Source organism: Diplotaxodon limnothrissa, linkage group LG20, assembly GCF_057381915.1.
Source record: "Diplotaxodon limnothrissa isolate DT_005_m linkage group LG20, D_limnothrissa_male_GT1.1, whole genome shotgun sequence".
Taxonomy (NCBI): domain Eukaryota; kingdom Metazoa; phylum Chordata; class Actinopteri; order Cichliformes; family Cichlidae; genus Diplotaxodon; species Diplotaxodon limnothrissa.
This window is the reverse complement of record NC_140615.1, coordinates 4,456,127-4,475,471: the sequence shown is the minus strand read 5'-3', so window position 1 is coordinate 4,475,471 and position 19,345 is coordinate 4,456,127. Positions and strand designations below refer to the sequence as shown.

Sequence of the window (19,345 nt, the reverse complement as noted above, 5' to 3'; positions counted from 1 at the left end):
AAAAATGTTTCAAGTCATTATGATGAGTTCATTTTAGAAATTCAACACCAACACAAGAATGTCTTTTATCATTAGTAAAAAGAAAGAAAGAAAAAGCCTTACCACATAATTTGGTGTGCTCCTGTTGCTCTGAGTATTCAGGTTCCCATTACGGCTAGAATCCGCTTTCATACGGCAATGGGGGTCTGACTTGTTTTGCTTACAACCAGTCACCTTTCTGATAATTATTGAATCATGAAAGAGATGTCTACTCCATCACCTGACTGCAGCTATGATCACCTCTACTGAATGCTTAAATGAGCTTCATCCGCTGTTTTGTTTTGGCAGTCCACATCTCCTTTGGTTCAGTCTTGCCACTCTTACCACAATCCTCTACAGATGCTCCGGGAATTTTTTTTTCCATTAAACAACAACTTTAGAACTTTACACTATAGGTGTAAAACACCAAACAGATAAAGTTTATGAACATTTTGTGAGGATGGCATTGCATTTTACAGATAAGAATAGAAAATGTGAGGGCATATGTGTTGGCTGGCTTGCTTGAGCTCATCTGAGACACTTCCATAGCTGGCAGCAACCAGATGTGGTGCATTTGAAGATGGACGAGAGCAGATAAAAGCAGCCTTTAAAAAACAACAACAAAACACCGTCACATAACTTGATTCAATTAATTATAATAGGATAGAATCTTTCCTTCTTCATCCCAACATGTTACTTATGCAGGTAAACATGTGTTATTTACATTTTTTCCCCACTCTGGCTATAATTCCCTGAACGGTAACTAAGATCTAAGATCAGGATTGTGGTAATGGAAAATGACAGTAATCCGCCATCATCCTGATATAAATTTACTCTATCCTTAATGAGGCAGTGACACAGAGCCTGTTAAAGGAATTATTAGCTTCGCTTGAGTGGAAAAGATAAGCACCTCACTTCCTGCAGACGTGACTGGGGAGATACTGAGCAGATGTCTAGTGTAGTGTATTGTTTCATAAGCAAGTGATCAAAAAAAATAAAATAAATAAATAAATAAATAGATAACAAGAACAGTGAATTTAGGATGCCAAACGGGGCAAGCTTTATTCAACACAGCAATAAAGAAGAAGAAGAAGAAAAAAAACAAAACAAAAAAAAAAACAAAAAACAGTCAACTTTTGAAAAAAAGATTTCAAACAAATGTACATGTCAATCAACAAACAAACAAAAAAAAGAGAAAAAAAAAAGAAGCAAAATAGCTACCAAATAAATAAATCACATCAGCAACAATACTTCCATCAGACACCCTCGAAGATGCTGTACAATGACTATAAAACAAGAGACGGTATGTACAATCGTACAACTTTAATAGGACATGCTTAGGAGTTTGACTGCACCATTTTTACCACACACTGACTACAACACAAAGGCTGCATATTAACTGACATGGTCATTGAGCCGCCCATGTAAACCATCATCAGAAGGCCTGGCAGAGAAAAACCCAGAGAAAAATATCAAGATTTTTTAATTTTTATTTGTTTTTATTATTATTATTTTTTAAACAAGCTACGCAGTAAATGCTTAAACGATGCAGTAATAATGGATGTGGGGATGTCTGCTTGTGAGCTAACCCTATCTGTCCACACAACCAACCCAAGAGCCAGTCTCTGTGTTTCTGAGCTGAATTGTTGCTAGGCAATGCTGAGGAATTTTGTGTGTGACCATGAACTGGAAGCCTTTGTGCAAATCACCACTTTAAGTTCCTCCAACTACCAGGGGCAGTCCACAGCTCCGTACAGACAGAGCAGCCATTTCAGAAAAATCTCAAAAACAGCACGGAGACTCACATCATGCCATTAAATACATAAAAACATACACACACGCACACGCGCGCACACAAAGAATGGAAAAATAGCTTTCTTTGGACAGGGCCAGCCTGTGCAGTTTGATTACTTGTTCTCCTTAGTCCCACATTATCCCCCCCCTCCACCCACACTAGCCCTTGATGAATAATTGCTAGACTTTAATGTATAGTTCAAATTTGAAAAAAACAAAAACAATAAACAATTCACTTGAGGCATACTGCCTCAGTGGTTTTATTATGATTATGTTGAGCTGACAGCAACAACTCAAATAGCATGTTGTTCCTTCTTGTTTGGAATACTCTGATCTAGTTCATAGCGCAAACGCCGTCCTTGGTTTTCTATATACCGATCACCACTTACACAGGGGGAAGGAGGGGCTATATCAGCAGCCTTTTGTACAGCGGAGATTGAAACAATCTCTAACATGTCGATCCATGGAGCACTTATAGCATGACAGTAATCACAAAGCTGCGTTGTTATTGCCACGCAGGTTACTTTTGCATCACAAAGCACTTAAATCGTTATTGCTTTATGGTTAGAAGCATGGAGATCGATGCTGCACACACACATAACCATGAAGCCTAAGATTTAAGCTCAGAAAAGCGTCTGATTTTTCCCTTTGTTTTTGTTTTTTTTTGCAATGTAACCTACAGTAAGTGCTGCTTATTGGATGTGAACAGATTTTACAAGTGTGTGCAAAACAAAAATCAGTCCTTTTGGAAGAATTGAATCAAGTTGAGGGTGCTACATTGCATTGATGCAAATGTGAGGAGTCCACAGGCATATTACAGTAATTACAGTATTCAAAAATCTCATTGACTTCTGGGAACTCAATATGAAAGGCATTTTTTTCAAAACTGCATACCATTTGAGGATTGTTGAAAAACTGTCAACAATGCAATGCTACAGATTTTTTACTGAAGAGTGTCTGAAAATACAAACCATTTCAGGTCAGTCTGACTTCCATGTAGGCGTGATCTTATTCTTTTTAGATTTGCCTCCTAACACCTTAACTCGTATCGATAACCAGCCACGGTCCAATAATCAACAGGCTAAGCAAAGCTAAGCTCAACATTGAACCGACTGTGGTTAAGCTCCTGGTCACCACAAGAGCAATTAAATGTGTCTATCCCACCAGACTCCAGCAGTGATAAAAGACACCCTGGAAGTCCAGCTAAACCTCTGCTTATATTTTGTGTCCGTTCCGCATTTCTGCAGTCGTTTTGTGTACACGGAGCCTCTTCAGCATCTTCCAGTTATTCCACTGAAAGCTTGCAGAGCAACACTATCCAGAGCTACACAGCCATGCATCAAGAATCCGTGCAGGCTGGCATAGCCTAGACTGCTGTAAGCACAGCAGCCTGTGCTCACTGCTCTCATCCCTGCTGTCATCACTGCTGAGACAATAAGAACATCTCTCTATGTAATAGCTCTCACGGTTTGTCCCATTGCTCCCTGTACATCTATTCTATGTACTTCCAGTAAATGGGGAAACCAGTGACACACTATTTCACACCCCACACACCTTACTAAGAGGGATGTACAGGATTTTTGCTATTTCCTGATGGTTTCATGCTAGATTTATTTTTTGAGTTAAAGAAAAAAAAAAATATCCACTGAATTTTTCGAGAGGCATTTACATCACAAGATTAAACGTCACACGTTGCACATTTCCATTTCGGACAAAATCAACATGTGCCTATAGATAATAAAATTAGACAGATGTAACACCATTGTAGTTGCATACTGTTCACAGGTGAAAATAAAATGGTAGCTTGGTGATCAAACCTCGACTGATATTGTTTGTTCGAAAGCAAAAAACAAACTAACAAACAAACAAAAAATAAACAGTGGAAAAGGATGGAGGTGCACTAAAAGGTTCAGGAGCAAGTGGACAGCGAAGTGTCCACCTCTTCTGAGTGGTGTTTGGTTTCTTGGGGGGGTGAGGGAAGGATTCAGCAGGTAACCCTGATAAAACCATCGTGCCCACCCCCCCTTCCCCGAGACCAAAGACGCAGGGGATGTGGGTTTAATGTGAGGACTGTAACCCAAGAGGTCTCCACTCACATTACCGAGCAGCTCTTGGCCTTCTCCTTCTTGAAGGTGGTGGAGATCAAATCTGACTTGCTGGGCAGGTGAAGAAGTCTTTTGGAGAGGCGTCGGGTGGGGCTGGGCTTCGGGAGAGGCTGCAGCTTGTTGATGCAGGCCATCGCAGCGGTGCGGAATACGCTGTGAATGCTCTTCTCCGAGGTGAACGCCGAGCACTCGAGATAAGCCTCTGCACCCAGCTGCTTAGCCATAGCAGAACCCTGCAATAAATGAAGCAATAACCGATACTGTTCATGATATTCTTCCATGGTGCCGTTTAATTTTTTCCTGTGATATAGTGTGGAGACAAGTCCTTTGGGACGGGGTGTTACAGGAAAGGCATATGTGTAAAAATCTGCACACACACACACACACATGGATCTTCGTTTGTTTCTTTTGTCTCACCTGTTCATAGGTGATTGGAGTCTGCTTCTGATTGGACAGCTCCATCAGTGTGCAGACATCTGTGCGAAGGTCGGTCTTACAGCCGATGAGTAAAATACGTGTGCTTGGACAGAAGTCCAGAATTTCAGTTTTCCACTGTGGACCCAAAAAGGTGATCAGTTGGTGTATGGTGACAAATAGTCTGTTAATACACTTTGGAGTCACAGTAGGCTACAAGAGAGAATAGGACTTTGAAGTAAAGTGACCTTAAGTCATTACCTTCTTCAGACTGCTGTCCACAGTATCTGGGCGGCTGATGTCAAAACACAGCAAAACTGCATCTGAGTCACTGTAGCACAAGGGCCTCACATTGTCATAGTACGGAGAACCTTACAGGAGAGAGAGGAGAGCAATGTTATAACAAACTATGAAAATGTAGACAAAAGTAGTTTTGCATTCCATAAAACATTTCCTAGAACTTTTGGATGCTCAGAAATATTTTTAATCATGTTTTTTTAAGAGGAAACTTCCAGTTTTGCTGCTGTTTAACCAGGTCTAGTCTTCTTTAATATGCCAGGTCAATTAATAGTAACTTCATATTGCTGGTTTGTGTGACAAAAGAGAACTCCTGCATAGCCATAGTTAGGTGTGAATGAACACATTTGCTGTTCAGGTTATTTAACATCTGATGGTACAGAAAACTGTAAAAGTATGTTTCTTAGATTTACACTTTACATATTACTTGTTAATGCGATTTGCACTAATATCTCTCTCTCTTCTTTAATGTAACCTCATGTTTATTTAATTTTCATTGTTTTATTAAAAATGACTGTTATACAAAATTTATACATACATAACAGTATATGCATCTGTTGTTAATTGTAGGCTGTGCCATTTTTATTCTTTATCCTGCTGCTGTAACACAATAATTTCCCTTGTGGGATCAATTAAGTATCCATCTTAAATGTGCAATTTCTGTTTTGTGTTTTAAATTCCATTGTAAATCCTTACACATCCACCAGCCTCACACCTTCTGCCACCCTCTGTAATGACTTTCTAAAGTTCTTTGTAAACAAGATTTCCTCCCTGCAGTCTGTCATTCCATCTTCACCTTCCAATCCCTGTGTTTTGTCTTTGTGCCATTCTGCCTTTAATCAGTTCGAACCAATCTCTCTCTCTCAGCTGCATGAAATAGTCTGCAAGGTTAAGACTACCAACTGTTCCACCGATGCTATCCCCTCTCGGCTTCTGAAGCAGGTTCTGGACTCAGTCGGACCTTTCCTTCTGGTCCTGATCAATGCCTGCCTCAGTTCTGGTTGTTTTCCAACACCCTTCAAGCACGCTGTTGTTCAACCTCTCCTTAAAAAGCCTAATCTAGATCCATCCCTACTCTCTAACTATAGGCCCATTTCCAACCTCCCTTTTCTGTCTAAAGTACTGGAACGAGCCGCCCTCACGCAGCTCCAGCTATTTCTTGACAATAACAATCTCTATGAGAAGTTCCAGTCTGGTTTTAGAGCTCGGCATAGCACAGAAACCGCCCTTCTGAGAGTTTTTAATGATTTGCTTTTAACTGTTGACTCTGGTTGTGCTGCTGTCTTAGTAACCCTGGACCTGACAGCAGCCTTCGACACTGTTGATCACAACATACTGCTATCCCGCCTTCAACATTGTGTCGGTTTAAAGGGCACTGTCTTAAAGTTTTTCCAGTCCTATTTGAATAATAGGAGTTTTTCTGTTCACCTTGGTGAACTGTCATCTCCCAGAGCTCCTTTAACCTGTGGCGTACCTCAGGGGTCCATACTAGGCCCCCTGTTGTTTATTCTGTACTTGCTCCCTCTGGGCGATGTGCTCCGTAAACATAATGTGTCCTTCCACATCTTTGCCGATGATATTCAGATCTACCTCCCTCTGAGGTTGAACTGCAATGTTTCTTTGCAGCCGCTACTCTCCTGCTTGTCTGACATTAAGACTTGGATGACTCTTAACTTCTTACACCTTAATGAAAGCAAAACTGAAGTCATTGTGTTTGGGCTTCCTAAAGATCCCAACTTCTCTCTTGACTTTTTGGGACCCCTAACCTCCGATTGCACTTCTTCCATTAAGAGTCTTGGTGTTATTTTTGACAATGCTTTTAAACTTGATAAACAAATCAGCTCTGTAGTTAAGGGATCTTTTTATCATCTGCGGATTTTAGCCAAAGTCAAGTCTTACCTTTGCAGGAACGATCTAGAAAGAGTGGTCCATGCTTTTATTACTTCACGGCTAGACTACTGCAATTCCCTCTATGCTGGCCTAGATCGTTCCTGTCTACATCGCCTTCAACTGGTGCAGAACGCTGCCGCTCGCCTGTTGACCGGTTCAAAAAAAAGAGACCACATCACTCCGGTTCTCTGCTCTCTCCACTGGCTCCCAGTTGCCTTTAGGATTGATTTTAAAATCTTATTGCTGGCTTTTAAGGTTTTAAATGGCACTGCACCTTCTTACCTGTCAGAACTCCTTAGTACTTATCGCCCCAGGAGATCTTTGAGGTCAGCCGACCTGATGCTTTTAGATGTTCCCAGGTATAAATTAAAGACAAAGGGAGAGAGGGCGTTTGCTGTGGCTGCACCCAGACTGTGGAACAGTTTACCTCCTCACGTCAGACTCTCCAAAAGCCTAGAAACTTTTAAAACCGCTCTTAAAACTCACCTCTTTTCATTGGCTTTTAGAAAGGTTTAATTTATTTGTTTTATATATTTTTATTTTATTTTTATCAGCGAGGTGTTATTACGAAATTGTGTTCTATTGTATTTTTATCTGTATTTACTGTACAGCACTTTGGTCAGCCTTGGTTGTTTTTAAATGTGCTCTATAAATAAACTTGACTTGACTTGACTTGCAATGCTTCAAGCTACATTTGTAATATAAAGTGTGTATACATGCAAGTTTAGAGCAATTTGTTTTTTCATTTTTAATTTAGGCCAGATCCAAGAGCTGTGAGAACAGGAAGTTGGTAAAAAAAAGAAAAGAAAAAAAAAAGAAGATTGAGCAGGAGACGAAGAGCAAGAGAAATCATCTGCTTAAGTTAGGTGTGCGCGGCATCACTTCTTCCCACTGAGCTCCACTTTGCTGTTGCTAAAACTGCTACTTTTGCTGCTCCTATATTCTTGGCTGGCATTTTAGAAGTGAAGATGACAATCGAGCACTAAATCCTCATTGATCTTCTCTTGCAGTAGATTACGCAAGTGGAACGGCAGGGCTCGGGGCAGGCAGACGCTCCCACTCATGCTCAGAATCCTTAAGTAAGCCACCCACCCCCCCAAAAATCCTCTGCTCGGCAAGCAATACCTCCAGTCCCTCTGTTACCACAGCAACAGCCTTGGAATCCACCATCTACATCAGGCATTCCTCCTGGCTCTCTGTAAAGGCTCGCCTTAACTGCCACTCAATCATTTTACACCACTAGCGGCCCACCCACCTACTGCTGGGGACATTCCTCTTCTCTGCGACAGAGTTTGGGACCACAGACATACGCCCATCACACAAAATGATTCACATGCGCCGGAACCACAAGCGCTAACACAGACGCACACTTTTTAAATTCGGATGCATGCAGAGGTGAATCTGGTCCCTTATCAGATGAAACAGAAGAGGGGCTGCTCAATGGGATTAACATGTTTACTTTAGTCTGTGTGAATCCCAAAAGGGATTCAGCGTTCCTTTTATAGCTACAGATAACACAAGCAGTCTGTGTAATAACTCATTGCACAACCGTCCTAATTGGTTTACGGTGCAGAAACAATGCAGCAGAAGAAAACATAAAAAAAAAAAGCACATGAAAACACGGATGCGTGCATGTATGTGTACACAAAAACGGATATGTGCTTATGAATACTTAATGATTTTCCACATTATCAAAGGGTAAAACTGAATTTGCCAGCTGCTGGGTGCCGTGAGTGAAATAATGACAAGCTGTGATGAAATTCCTCAGGACTCAATGTCCTGAAGAAAGTAAACACCGTTGCAAAAGAACAAAGGAACATGCTTGCGTTACAGCTCCATTTCCATGCCTTTAGAAATAAAAATGACTTTTTTCTATTCTTGAGTTAAAAAAAAAAAAAAAAAGAGACAATTTGATTAAATTATTTACAGATGTCACATATAAGAAAACACCATCGCTTTTACACCACATACACCTAATTGTAGCAGAAAAGCCACAAACACAACTTTGTGTTTGAAGAATTTGAGACATATGTCATGTCACACATGTTAAAAATCACACATGTTAAAATCAGAAGGATTAGAGACACTAATATTACGAGTTTCGGTGCCACGCCATATACGTGAGGTATATAATGGGAAAGTCAGAGGTCGGGTGCTCCAGAAATCGTTTCAATCTCCTGTGAGGGGTTATCACAGAGCCAGCAAACAAGATGTGATTCTGCATTAAATGGCCACTGATCTAAATGCAACAATCAATGGAAGGCTACACCAGAGGTCCGAGAGCCGATGCTTTTAAAGCTGACAAATCAATTAGCCTGCCAAGATGGAAGGGGGGATGCAAAGGACATCTAAGCCTCCCCCACCTTTCTTTCTTTGTTTTTGGTTACTATTGTCCTCACATATAAATAAAACTTCTATTTGTTGTGTTGGACAAACAATGCACAAATCAGTAAACATACTGTACTTACAGCAACATACAGCACCTCAATATTAGTATTCAAACCCCCCGTAACATGTTACTTGGCATAGGCGCAGCTTCAGCAGCACCTTCCTTACACACCAGGGCCTAGTTTCTAATCTTGGAAGAAATAGCTGTTACTATTGTGGCAAGAAAAAGCCACAGGAAAAAGAAGAGCGGGAGCCAAAGTATACCCTACTGAGCCATATCACAAAGAGACCTCCTCTGCCATTAATCCCTCACCCCCTGCAGTGTAATATCACAGGTTACTGCTATCTGTCTCTTTCACTCTCTTCCCTTCCTTTCTCCATTGCAGCAAACCACACAATGGTTTGGGTGCTCATGCAGCGCCTATAAGCATGGCCCAAATTATGGCTTTCCTCCTTGCATGCCTCTATACAACAGATGGAGAGTTTCTGAGGCATAAAACATGGAGAGTGAGGCAGAAAAGAAAAAGGAGTATAACCAAATTCTTGTGGCTGAGCTGAACTTCATCCGTCTTGATGGTGCGGTGCCCAGATCTGAGTGTTTGAGGTGAGGATTGGGCCTAAGTGGATGTAGGCTTCACAGGGCTGAAGACGGAGGCCCTTGTGTTGAAGGCTACAGGTGGGGGAGGGGAGGATCGGCTTTGTGTTTGCCCGAGCGAGAGTATAACTGTGTGTCTGTGGATGTGTGCTAAAATCGAGTGAGTGACATAGCCTGTTTTCATCATTAGCACTCCTCCTCTCACTACGAAAATGCGGAGGTCAGACAGATTAATGATCCAGTGATGGGATGACTCACAGATATGGGGACGAGAGGAGCCCTGCGCCTCCACCCACACTCAGCCGACTGGGAGCTGTGGTGCTGCCGCAGGACTACGGACTTCACAGCACGCTCCAAAAAACATATTATATTGCATCAAGCAGTTGTTCCCTGGATTCACATAAGCCAGTCAGAATTAGTGCTGAAGCCCCCTGCAGGGTGAAGGAGGTGCTTTTTTCCTAAGCGTTATATGATCTGCTAACAAGCTTTACTTTGACATCATCATAGTTGATGACACTGGATTAAGAAAATTAAGTCCAACATCAAAGAGTTTGATTTAAAAACCCTGAAATGTTGATTTGGATAAAATAAGGCAGGAAACATTTGAGAATATAGCCGGTTTTTCTCAGCTAGTGTAAACTGATTGTTGGACAACAGTCCATGAAACATTTAGCAAAGCTAAACACTACTAATAAAAAAAAAAAAAAAAAAAAATAGATCACTGATGAATCAATGATGGAAAAAGATGGAGGAATTAAACTGTACCTGCTTACAATTCTAAAAAGCACCTAAGTTTTACAAACTGGGTGCCTATTAGAGAAATCACATGACATATGGTCATCAACATGACAATTAAATATTAAAAATGCCCCCTTTTACAATCCAGCAGAGTGTTTCATCAGCTTAAATGGACATTGGATTCATTCCAAGTCAGTCTTATGTATACATCATACAATAAGTGATTATATAGACACACACACACACACACACACACAGTACGATCTTGAACTTCAAGGCTTCGTCAGCAACATCATTAAACCTGAAATAAATTACACACCAACATCTTAATGGGATTTATTTTCACTATCTGTGCGCTACACCAGACAGAGCTCAGCTTCCCTTCTTTCCCCTTTTCCCCAGCATTCCTGATCAGATAAGCCTGGTTAAAACTGGTGGATTGATTTTAGACTGTAAATCCATATTGGAGCTGAGAGAAGGAGCCGCCTGCCATGTGGAGCCAGTGATGAGGTCAGTGCAATCAATGAAGGGGAGCTGGGATAATGAGGAGACCGTCTCAGTGTGGTGTGGGCCAGGGTGGCACAAACTCCACGCAATTAGAGCAAATTACAGCACAGGAGAGGAAACTGTGCGGTGTGGCTAACAAATACCCCTTTCTGCCTGTCACCCATCACCACGAGCCTGACAGCAGATACCTGTGATAAAAGAGTCATCTATAAAAGATGAGGGGGAAGGGGACCACATGCGGTCTCCTCTGAGAGTGTGAGGGGCAGGTCTTTTAAATCAAATCTATTGTGAATAAAAATAGATTTTATTTTTTTTGGCCCATTTTCAAATAGTCTGCTATGCACGTGCATATTGTACTCTTTTGTACTTGGTATTGAATTGTGCCATAGGTGTTTGGTAAAGGGCAGGGAGTGGCAATCTATGCAGATTAGCCAGAAAGTAGCAAAGAGGGAGCAACAAAGGGAACGCTCAAGTGAAAGAAAGAAAGAGCCACAAACTCACTGGGTCAGTCAGAAGAGGTTGCCCAGCAGTCCCATTCACAGTCTTAATCCCTTGCATCATGCTGTTTGAGTGGCTGACCTGGAGCAGCATATGGAGGGGGAATGCAGGTCACTAGAGTTTTTTGAGCTCCCTCCTGTCTGCTCCAGAAAAACTGTCCTGCTCAACAGAATGTAGCTCTGTGTGCCCATCATCCCTGGGCACCAGGCCCACTCCTGCTGGCCAGACCAAAGGTCCAAAGTCTGGGATTAAAAAACGGGATTTGGTCTGGGGACGGAATTACACTCACTTTTCTCCTCATTTTGCCGCTTTGTGATAATGGGAGGGGGAAAAAATATGAGAGCACAGTAAATACTGCATCATCTCATACAAATGGGTCTGTTATATAAAGGATCTGTTGTACACAGACACAGGTGTGCACAAAAATGAATAAATAATCACACTTGTACTGCCAGTGTGACCTAGTCAGGCTGCAGCACGAGTGTGGACGGAGAGGAATGTGGCCTGGCGAGAGAAACTATTGTGCAGCGAGCATGAAGGGAATCAAACAGGTGCTGCAGACCCGTGCTCGCAGTATTCAGGTCAACAGTCTGAACAGCAGATTTCCTGGGAGATCTACAATGACACATTGACCCTCTTTTTCACGCTTAGTGTAAATGAACACATGATGCACGGAGTCAGCATTAAAAACAAGCGAGGCGGAATAATCAGTCTTTTCTGCCCAGTTTTTCCACTGCAACACACTTGGCACAAAAATGCACTTGTAGATCTGCAGAGTCCTTTACATCCAGACACATCCAAAAAGGGGGACACTTCATATCGGAGGAAATTTAATTTGTAGTAAATGGGAGATTTGAAAGAGTATATAGTTCAACAAGTACACATCCCATGTACCTCTGCATCAACAGGGGGGAAATAGACTATAAAGCCCTTCCCTAAGTATTTACCAATGTTTAACAACACAATGTTTCCATTTTCGTCCTCCAAAATAAAAAAATGTCATGACGAAAATGAATAACTGGGAAAAAATACAGAGACTGGTGTTCCAGCAAAAACAAACACTCATTACATTCACGCGGCATTGCCAAATCCTCTTCAGTGCGGCAAGCAGGACTGCAGATCACACACCACATGCACACGGAAAAGGTGATCGGTTACCTGAAGTGTCCCACAGACTGAGCTCCACTCGCTGCTCTTCCAGTTCCAGACAGGCTGTGTAGTTTTCAAATACCGTGGGCACGTAGGTCTGGGGAGCAATTAGCAACACGGTGCCGTTAGTGGGGAGTTGTCAGGCAGCTACAGGTAATGGAAGTTAACTAATCAGTGCTATACACAAAACACACGCACTGACCAATAAAACAATAAGACAAATCTATATCTCTTCTCAATTTGACAGAATTTCGGATCAATTAATCACTTTAATCGCTGCAGCTGCAGGAGATATTCAACGCAGGCCACTGTGAAAGGAAAGCACCAGCTAAGAATGCGCAGAGAACATAATTCCACTGACCACATGATGAAACAATAATGCTACCGATGATATAAAGGTCAGTAAATAGGAAATAAACTTAAAAGCAAGAAATTTTAGGAAATGCGCAAGCAATATGTCACTATCCGCAACAGACGCACTGTTTTCTCCGTGCCGTTTCCAAATCATTTGATGAAAACCCAACACCACGATTGTCAAGAGAACACAGGGCAGACTTTTCTGCTCATATATTTTACTTCAACACGAGTCACATTTTTGCATACCTCTGGATAACAATCCTTCGCCAGGACTTGCAACATCGCCGTTTTTCCGCATTGAACGTCTCCCACAAGAACCAGTTTACATCTCACCACCAGCGGTTGTGTATTTCTCCTTTCCTTCATGATCCCAACAATGCTCCAGAGGATTTATTTAGCAGAAAAAGGGAAAGACAAAGAAACAGCAGAACAGCCCAGCAATTGTTGTCCCAGCTTGACTGAGAAACCCGGTGTCTCGCTCTAGAAGGATGCCCGCAGTTGATCTGATTGAATTTGCCACTGCGGCTCTTTATACAGGCAAGCAGCAGCCAATAGGAGCGCAACATTCCACAGGCTCCCTTTACTGCACTCGAGTTATTCTGTCTGGGAGGATGTGACAGCAGATATCTCGAAATACTTCCAAGATTATTGTGCAAGAAAGAAAGTGTAATAGATTTAGACGCATTTGTCCACGAGTAGGACTAAAAAATTGTAATCTCCCTGTGCAATCATCGGTTTACATAGTTTTATTTTTTAACATAGAAGATTAAAGAACAATGTAATCTGCAGCCACCCCCTGCAGACTGTTGTTTTGTCACCTGTGTGTCTTGTCACAAACTGACTTATTAAATTGACTCGACTGGCTGAATCGATAGCACCACTGGCTGAGAACAATGGGGCTCTCCCTGCTAATTAGTTTATTTTGATTTGCACTTCAGTCAAGTCACATTTATTTAGCAAACACGTCTCCTTCGGCTTTTTTTTTTTTAAATGTATTTTTAAAAATTATTATTAAAAAAATCATCTCTCCCCCATTTGTGGGGCAAATTATGTATAATCTTTGACTGTCTGTTATTTAACACTATTATATTATATAGAAGTGTAATAGTACAAACATCATTTTGAAAGCACTGATTGATAGATGGGAATGGCGCAACGTTGGAATGATTGTTTACCGATCAAAGGTCTGACCTTTGTCTGTGTGGTTACTCAGTAATGTCATCATGTTGACATGCGGTGGGACGGTGTGAGGCCCCCCTGAGGTGACCATCTATCGGCTTCCCACAGGGTCAAGTCAGAGGCCTGGTCTCTCAAAGCCCTGGAAACACGCAAAAGCTGACTTTCACACCCTGGAGGTTATTACTGTATGGAAACAGCGCCTCGTTGTTAGGAAAGGGGAAATTAAAAGATAAAAGTCAATTAACTTCCCTCTTCTTTGTCTGGCGACCTCCTGGCTAATTTACTTACTGTTGCCAATCACAGCTCTTTCAGTTTTGACCCAGTGGGTCAAAGCAATTTGCCTTTGTTCACAAACAGCTCATATCATTCATCCGTCGAGCTGCCTTGTCTTTTACAGCCTAACGTGTCTCGCTGCCATCACACATAAGGTTGTTAATAAAGGATGTGACTGCAGGGGGAAATGTTCTATGATGCTGTTAGCCTTTCATTCCCACCGTTGATCACATCTTACCAGGTAGTACTCTCTATTTGGTTTGTGAGGTTTGCTCAAATAAATTGAAGTTTTAGTGTTTTTAGAGTTTGAAGGGTTAAAGAAAAATCTATCTAAAAATCTTGTATTGCTTAGATAACAGGAGAAGCTATGAAATCAGGCTAAAGGAAGGCAGGGGTGAGAATAACTGTGAGGGCAAGTAATAAACTTGTATTCCACGATAAAAATGTGTGTTTTCGACTAATCCAACAACACAGCAACTCCAGTAGAAACAATGTAAAACCTCTAAGCTTCATTACTTACAACTAGAGCAATATCAATATACATAATTATTGCATTTTAAATATTTAATTACAGGTCAGTTAAAAAATACTTCCCCACTGATCGGTAAAGTAAATAAGATACAGTGATGCAGAAAGTATGAAAAAGAAAAGTTGCAGGTTACGAACTCTCTCTAACCCTTCTAAACTAACTGCAGCATGACGTCTGTGTGATCACCACAGATGCCCTCTGATGGGACAGAGACAGGTGGCTGTGAATAATCATCAGGCATAAAGTGACACCTTCCAATATGGCTGGTACAGGGAGATGAGGAAGAGAGGTAGGAGGAGGCTGACTGCAGGAAGCATTGACACTTTAGGCTATCACACCTTGATGTATTGGGTGACAGTGTTGGTAGCTAAATCAACAGACTGAGAGTGGCGGCAGTCTACAAATAGCCCCAGAAAAACAAACAAAAGATGAGTCAAGATTCTGATTTTATTTATTTATTTTTCTGCCACAAAATCGTCACCAGATGGAGCTGTAACCCCGGAGGTCTGGCATAAATTTAACATGTGCTACATCAAATTAACACACTTTAAGCATCATTTTGCATTTTTTGAGTCTCTCTGTAAATAGGCATCGATTCGATCAAATATGGAAGTTATATAAATCTGTCAGTTCGTGAAATATGGTTTTATAGAGTACTGTACACAGCAGCTACTGCAGAGAGAGCTCCAGGTTTTCCTGCTTTGCTTTTTCATTTATTTTGAGTCCAGTCCTTTTACCTGGCTGTTTTTTTTTTCTTGTTTGTTTGTTAAGCCACCTAACAGTGATCTGTGCATCATTTGAATATAAAGATCACCTAAATCAAGGGATTAACCAATCTTGTGTCTAAACATAACAAAATATTTAGAAAAGAACCGATTTGAAATTGTATTTTTAGTCACCTTGTTACTAGTAACCTGTACAAAATACATTGAAAAACAATCCATAGCAGATGAACACTAATTGAAAGTCATGTTCATGATAAATAAGAAAAAAATCCAGCAAGAACATGACACGGGGCCTGATGATCCATACACTGCTTAATGAAGCCTCATAACGAATGGTTGCAGTGGAAGGATGGCTGTCAAGAAGTTCATCTTAAGGAAGGCAATGAGAGAGAAAAGGCAAATTACACAAGAACAGAGCCCAAAATCAGCAGCAGGTCAAGGTTGTCAACATGCAAAGAGTGTGACTGGCAAAAGCCCAAACACACTGCCAGTTTACTAAATGCAAACCTGGAAAGAAAAACATCCAATAGAACATTTCCAGTCCAGTCTGGGCCTCCCCAGAGTCTGGACCTCAATACTGATGCAGTGTGGAATCATTATAGAAGAGAATGGACTCAAAGGCTGGAGGACTTTTCCCGAAGACGTCTTCAAGAAATGACAAGGAAACTTGCCTACAAGACCGATCGAGCTGTGTTAAAGAATAGATGTTAGATGTTAAAGATGTCCATACTAAACATTGACTTTCAGTCTCATTAGAATAAAAAAAATGTCTGTTTTTGCCTTATAGACTGTGTTTCCATGTATGTTTACACATACACCTGGCCTATTTCCCAGTTTTTGCTAATAAAACAGAAAGAAATGAGGGGTGGCTCAAGACCTTTCCAGGGTACTGTAAGCCCTGGACCAATGGTAAAAGATGATCATGTTCCAAATAACATGTATATGAACAATGTTAGCAGATTTGTTTCTAACTCTAATCCCGTGTTAGCCTGCTGTGTTAACCCTGGTGAACTGTCCAGGGTGTAGGCTGCCTCTCGCCCAGCTAGCTGGGAAAGGCTCCAGCCTCCCTAGTGACGCTTAATTGAATAATACAATAATATATTGCTTACATAGGAAACACAGGTCATAATGAACGAAACAAGTGGCTTATTAGTATTTATATAAATTATGTTAGTAGATTGTTTTTCAGTGAATGATGCAAAAGTATGTGTGGGTTGATTATAGAGATCCGGAATATGTTGTTAAATTTGTTATGACCCCTCCCACCCCTTCTTACTATGCTAAACATGGGTGTCTCAGCCAAGGTACAACTAAGGGAAGAAACTTTCTTATATAGTAGAAGATTTCCACAAGATTTTTCTTCCTCACATTCATCTGCAATTAGTCCAGTAGTGTAGTTGGGCAGTGCTATGGGGTGGCTGGAGGACAGACTCACAACTTTAATTTCAGTTTGTCTCAATTTTGTTTGATTGATGTCAAAATGGGAAACTGCATCTTGTTTGTTGCATAGATAGCTAGAATGCTACTTCTGCCCTCTGTTGGTGGTTTTGTGAATAGCTGATGAAAAGTCACATGGCACACACAAACGTTAATGAAATGTTTTTTTTTATTCACCTCCTCCTTCTCATGTGCTATTGACAAAAGATGCACCCATTACACATCATCATCAGACACTGTTGGATATCATTTATCTTGCAGACTTGTCAGAAACGATGAGAAACGTTGACATCATCATTAGGCCAAACAGTTTTTTTCCTCTGTATTGGAGGTGGGTACAGCATAACGTTTAGTATAAATAATAGTAGTGCAATTATACTCCATCTTAACTGAGGAGATATTTTGATAGTCTCAGCTAGTGTCTCGTTGATGCTAAACTTTGTATTGCATACAGAATTTAGGCAAGTGAAACGCAATAGGAAATGATAATTGTAAAAAATTGTGCTTTGGAAAACCAAAGAAGTATAATTGACTTTTGTATAAATTTCTTGCAATAAAAATTAAGCAACAGGAGAAGCGGAGTAGATTTTATCGAAAGAAGGTACTGTGCTCTCTGTGTTTCATCAAGTAGAAGTTATGTATCTCAAACCCGGCCCTTCAGAAATGAATCAGGGTGTTAGTGGAAGCAACCTTAATAGTGGTCCTATATAAGCTGTGCACCATTCTTTAAAAAAGGAAAGAAAGAGGATATTACATATAAACACATGCTTTCTGAGGCGCTGATTATAGAATTGTGTACTGGTTAAAACCTGTCAGCTTTTGCTGTTATTGTGCAATCTGCTAATAATAATAATAGTATCTGCATATTTAATATACAGTATTTACATTTAAGCCTTTATAATGCATATGTAAGTGGTTACATAGGTCGCGCAGATTTAGTCTGAAGAGTGAACGGCTCATGTGACGCTGATCTGAAAAAGCCCTTCTGATGAAACAGGAATACAATATATCATGCACATATATTCGATTATTTATATGTATGATATGTTAGCAGAATTCTGTTGCTTTAAATGACACAAGCAGTTGCATTAATGCGATTATTGAAGTGCTTACTGAGACGCATTCATTTTTGTGAGCAATGCAAGACATGAAATGGATGCAGAAAAGAGAACACTGGTGGTTGTACGCACATGAAATCTGACATGTTTTTGATTAAAGTCTATGCATATATATAATGTATATCCTGCTATGTGGGCAGAGAATAAGTAATAATTGTTATAAGACCTGGTACTAATGTAAATACATCACCAGAGGTCACCCTCATGTCCAGTGATAATAAAATACTTTCCCAGGCTTGTTAGGAAGTAAACCTTTACAATCAGTTCATGTGCTCAGAGATCTTGTTCCTGTAGAGGAGATGAAGTCTTCTCAGTGGTGTAGTGTAGTGAGTGTCCACAGCTTCTTATTCACAGAGCAACTTAATGCTGACGCTATATTGACAGAGAGTAACAGCAAAATATTGGACGTAAATAAATAAATGACCATGTTCCTGGCTGCGTAGCTTACGGTGATGCGCTTATTGTAATTTAGAGCTACAATCACCAAGCACCACGTTCAGAAGACACACTGAGGTAATATTTAACTGTTAATTGTCTACAGATGTTGTTGGAAATCATTAATCTTTCTCATTTCTAATATTTCCATTATTATTATTATTATTATTATTATTATTGTTATTATTATTATTATTATTATTGGCTCATTGGTTCCAAAGTTTTACTTTCAAACCATCTTAATGAACATTTTGAAGTTAGTCCTAAGTCAGGAGCAGTTGTGGAATAGCTCATGTTAAACATGGGTTATCTGTGATCAATTATTTCTGGGAGGATAAAACAATTTTACAAACTATTTTTTCTTTGGGGTAGGAAAATCATGTAAATACAGTCAAACTTTGTAAAGTGTAAGCATTTAGGATATTTAGATGTGATAACAGACCTTTTCGGGTTTTGCCTCCAATCATCTGCAAACCACAGTTATTATAAGTAATCCTTCCTAAGCCAGTGGACCAGCGTTTATACATTCATAGCTGTGACAAAGATGCATATAGACCGTCTGTGCATGTCTGTGCTTGTTATACATGTGTTCAGCATCACTGTTGTGTACAGATATGCAATCAGTGACACTGAGAGTGAGCTTACGAATTATAAACAGTAGTAACGACAGTTACAGTAAAAAGGTCAATAGAAAGAATAACATAAAACAGGAGCTGCAAGTAAGGGAAAGTAAGAGTCCTCTAACATAAGTGACAACATCATGCCTCTGACATTGCATTTGTGCTGTAGAGAAAACATTTGGTTAAACATTTGGAATGACAACTCATCGAGAGCTGCAGAGATGGAAGACATACAAAGCTGATTTTCTGTCACCCTCTTTAAGTGGCGTGTATCAGACA

The 19,345-nt window shown here is 40.5% G+C and overlaps 1 protein-coding gene across 1 annotated transcript; it reads right to left on the bottom strand.

Moving 5' to 3' along the window:
- Positions 1 to 3,692: 3,692 nt before the first annotated feature.
- On the bottom strand, positions 3,693 to 13,233 carry rnd1b (Rho family GTPase 1b). The gene is made up of 5 exons (XM_085344107.1): positions 12,997 to 13,233; positions 12,403 to 12,490; positions 4,593 to 4,702; positions 4,335 to 4,469; positions 3,693 to 4,150 (listed from the first exon to the last, which is right to left on the bottom strand). Exons 1-5 carry the CDS (start codon positions 13,114 to 13,116, stop codon positions 3,905 to 3,907), a joined length of 699 nt encoding a protein of 232 aa, XP_085200233.1. The 5' UTR covers positions 13,117 to 13,233; the 3' UTR covers positions 3,693 to 3,904.
- Positions 13,234 to 19,345: the final 6,112 nt, after the last annotated feature.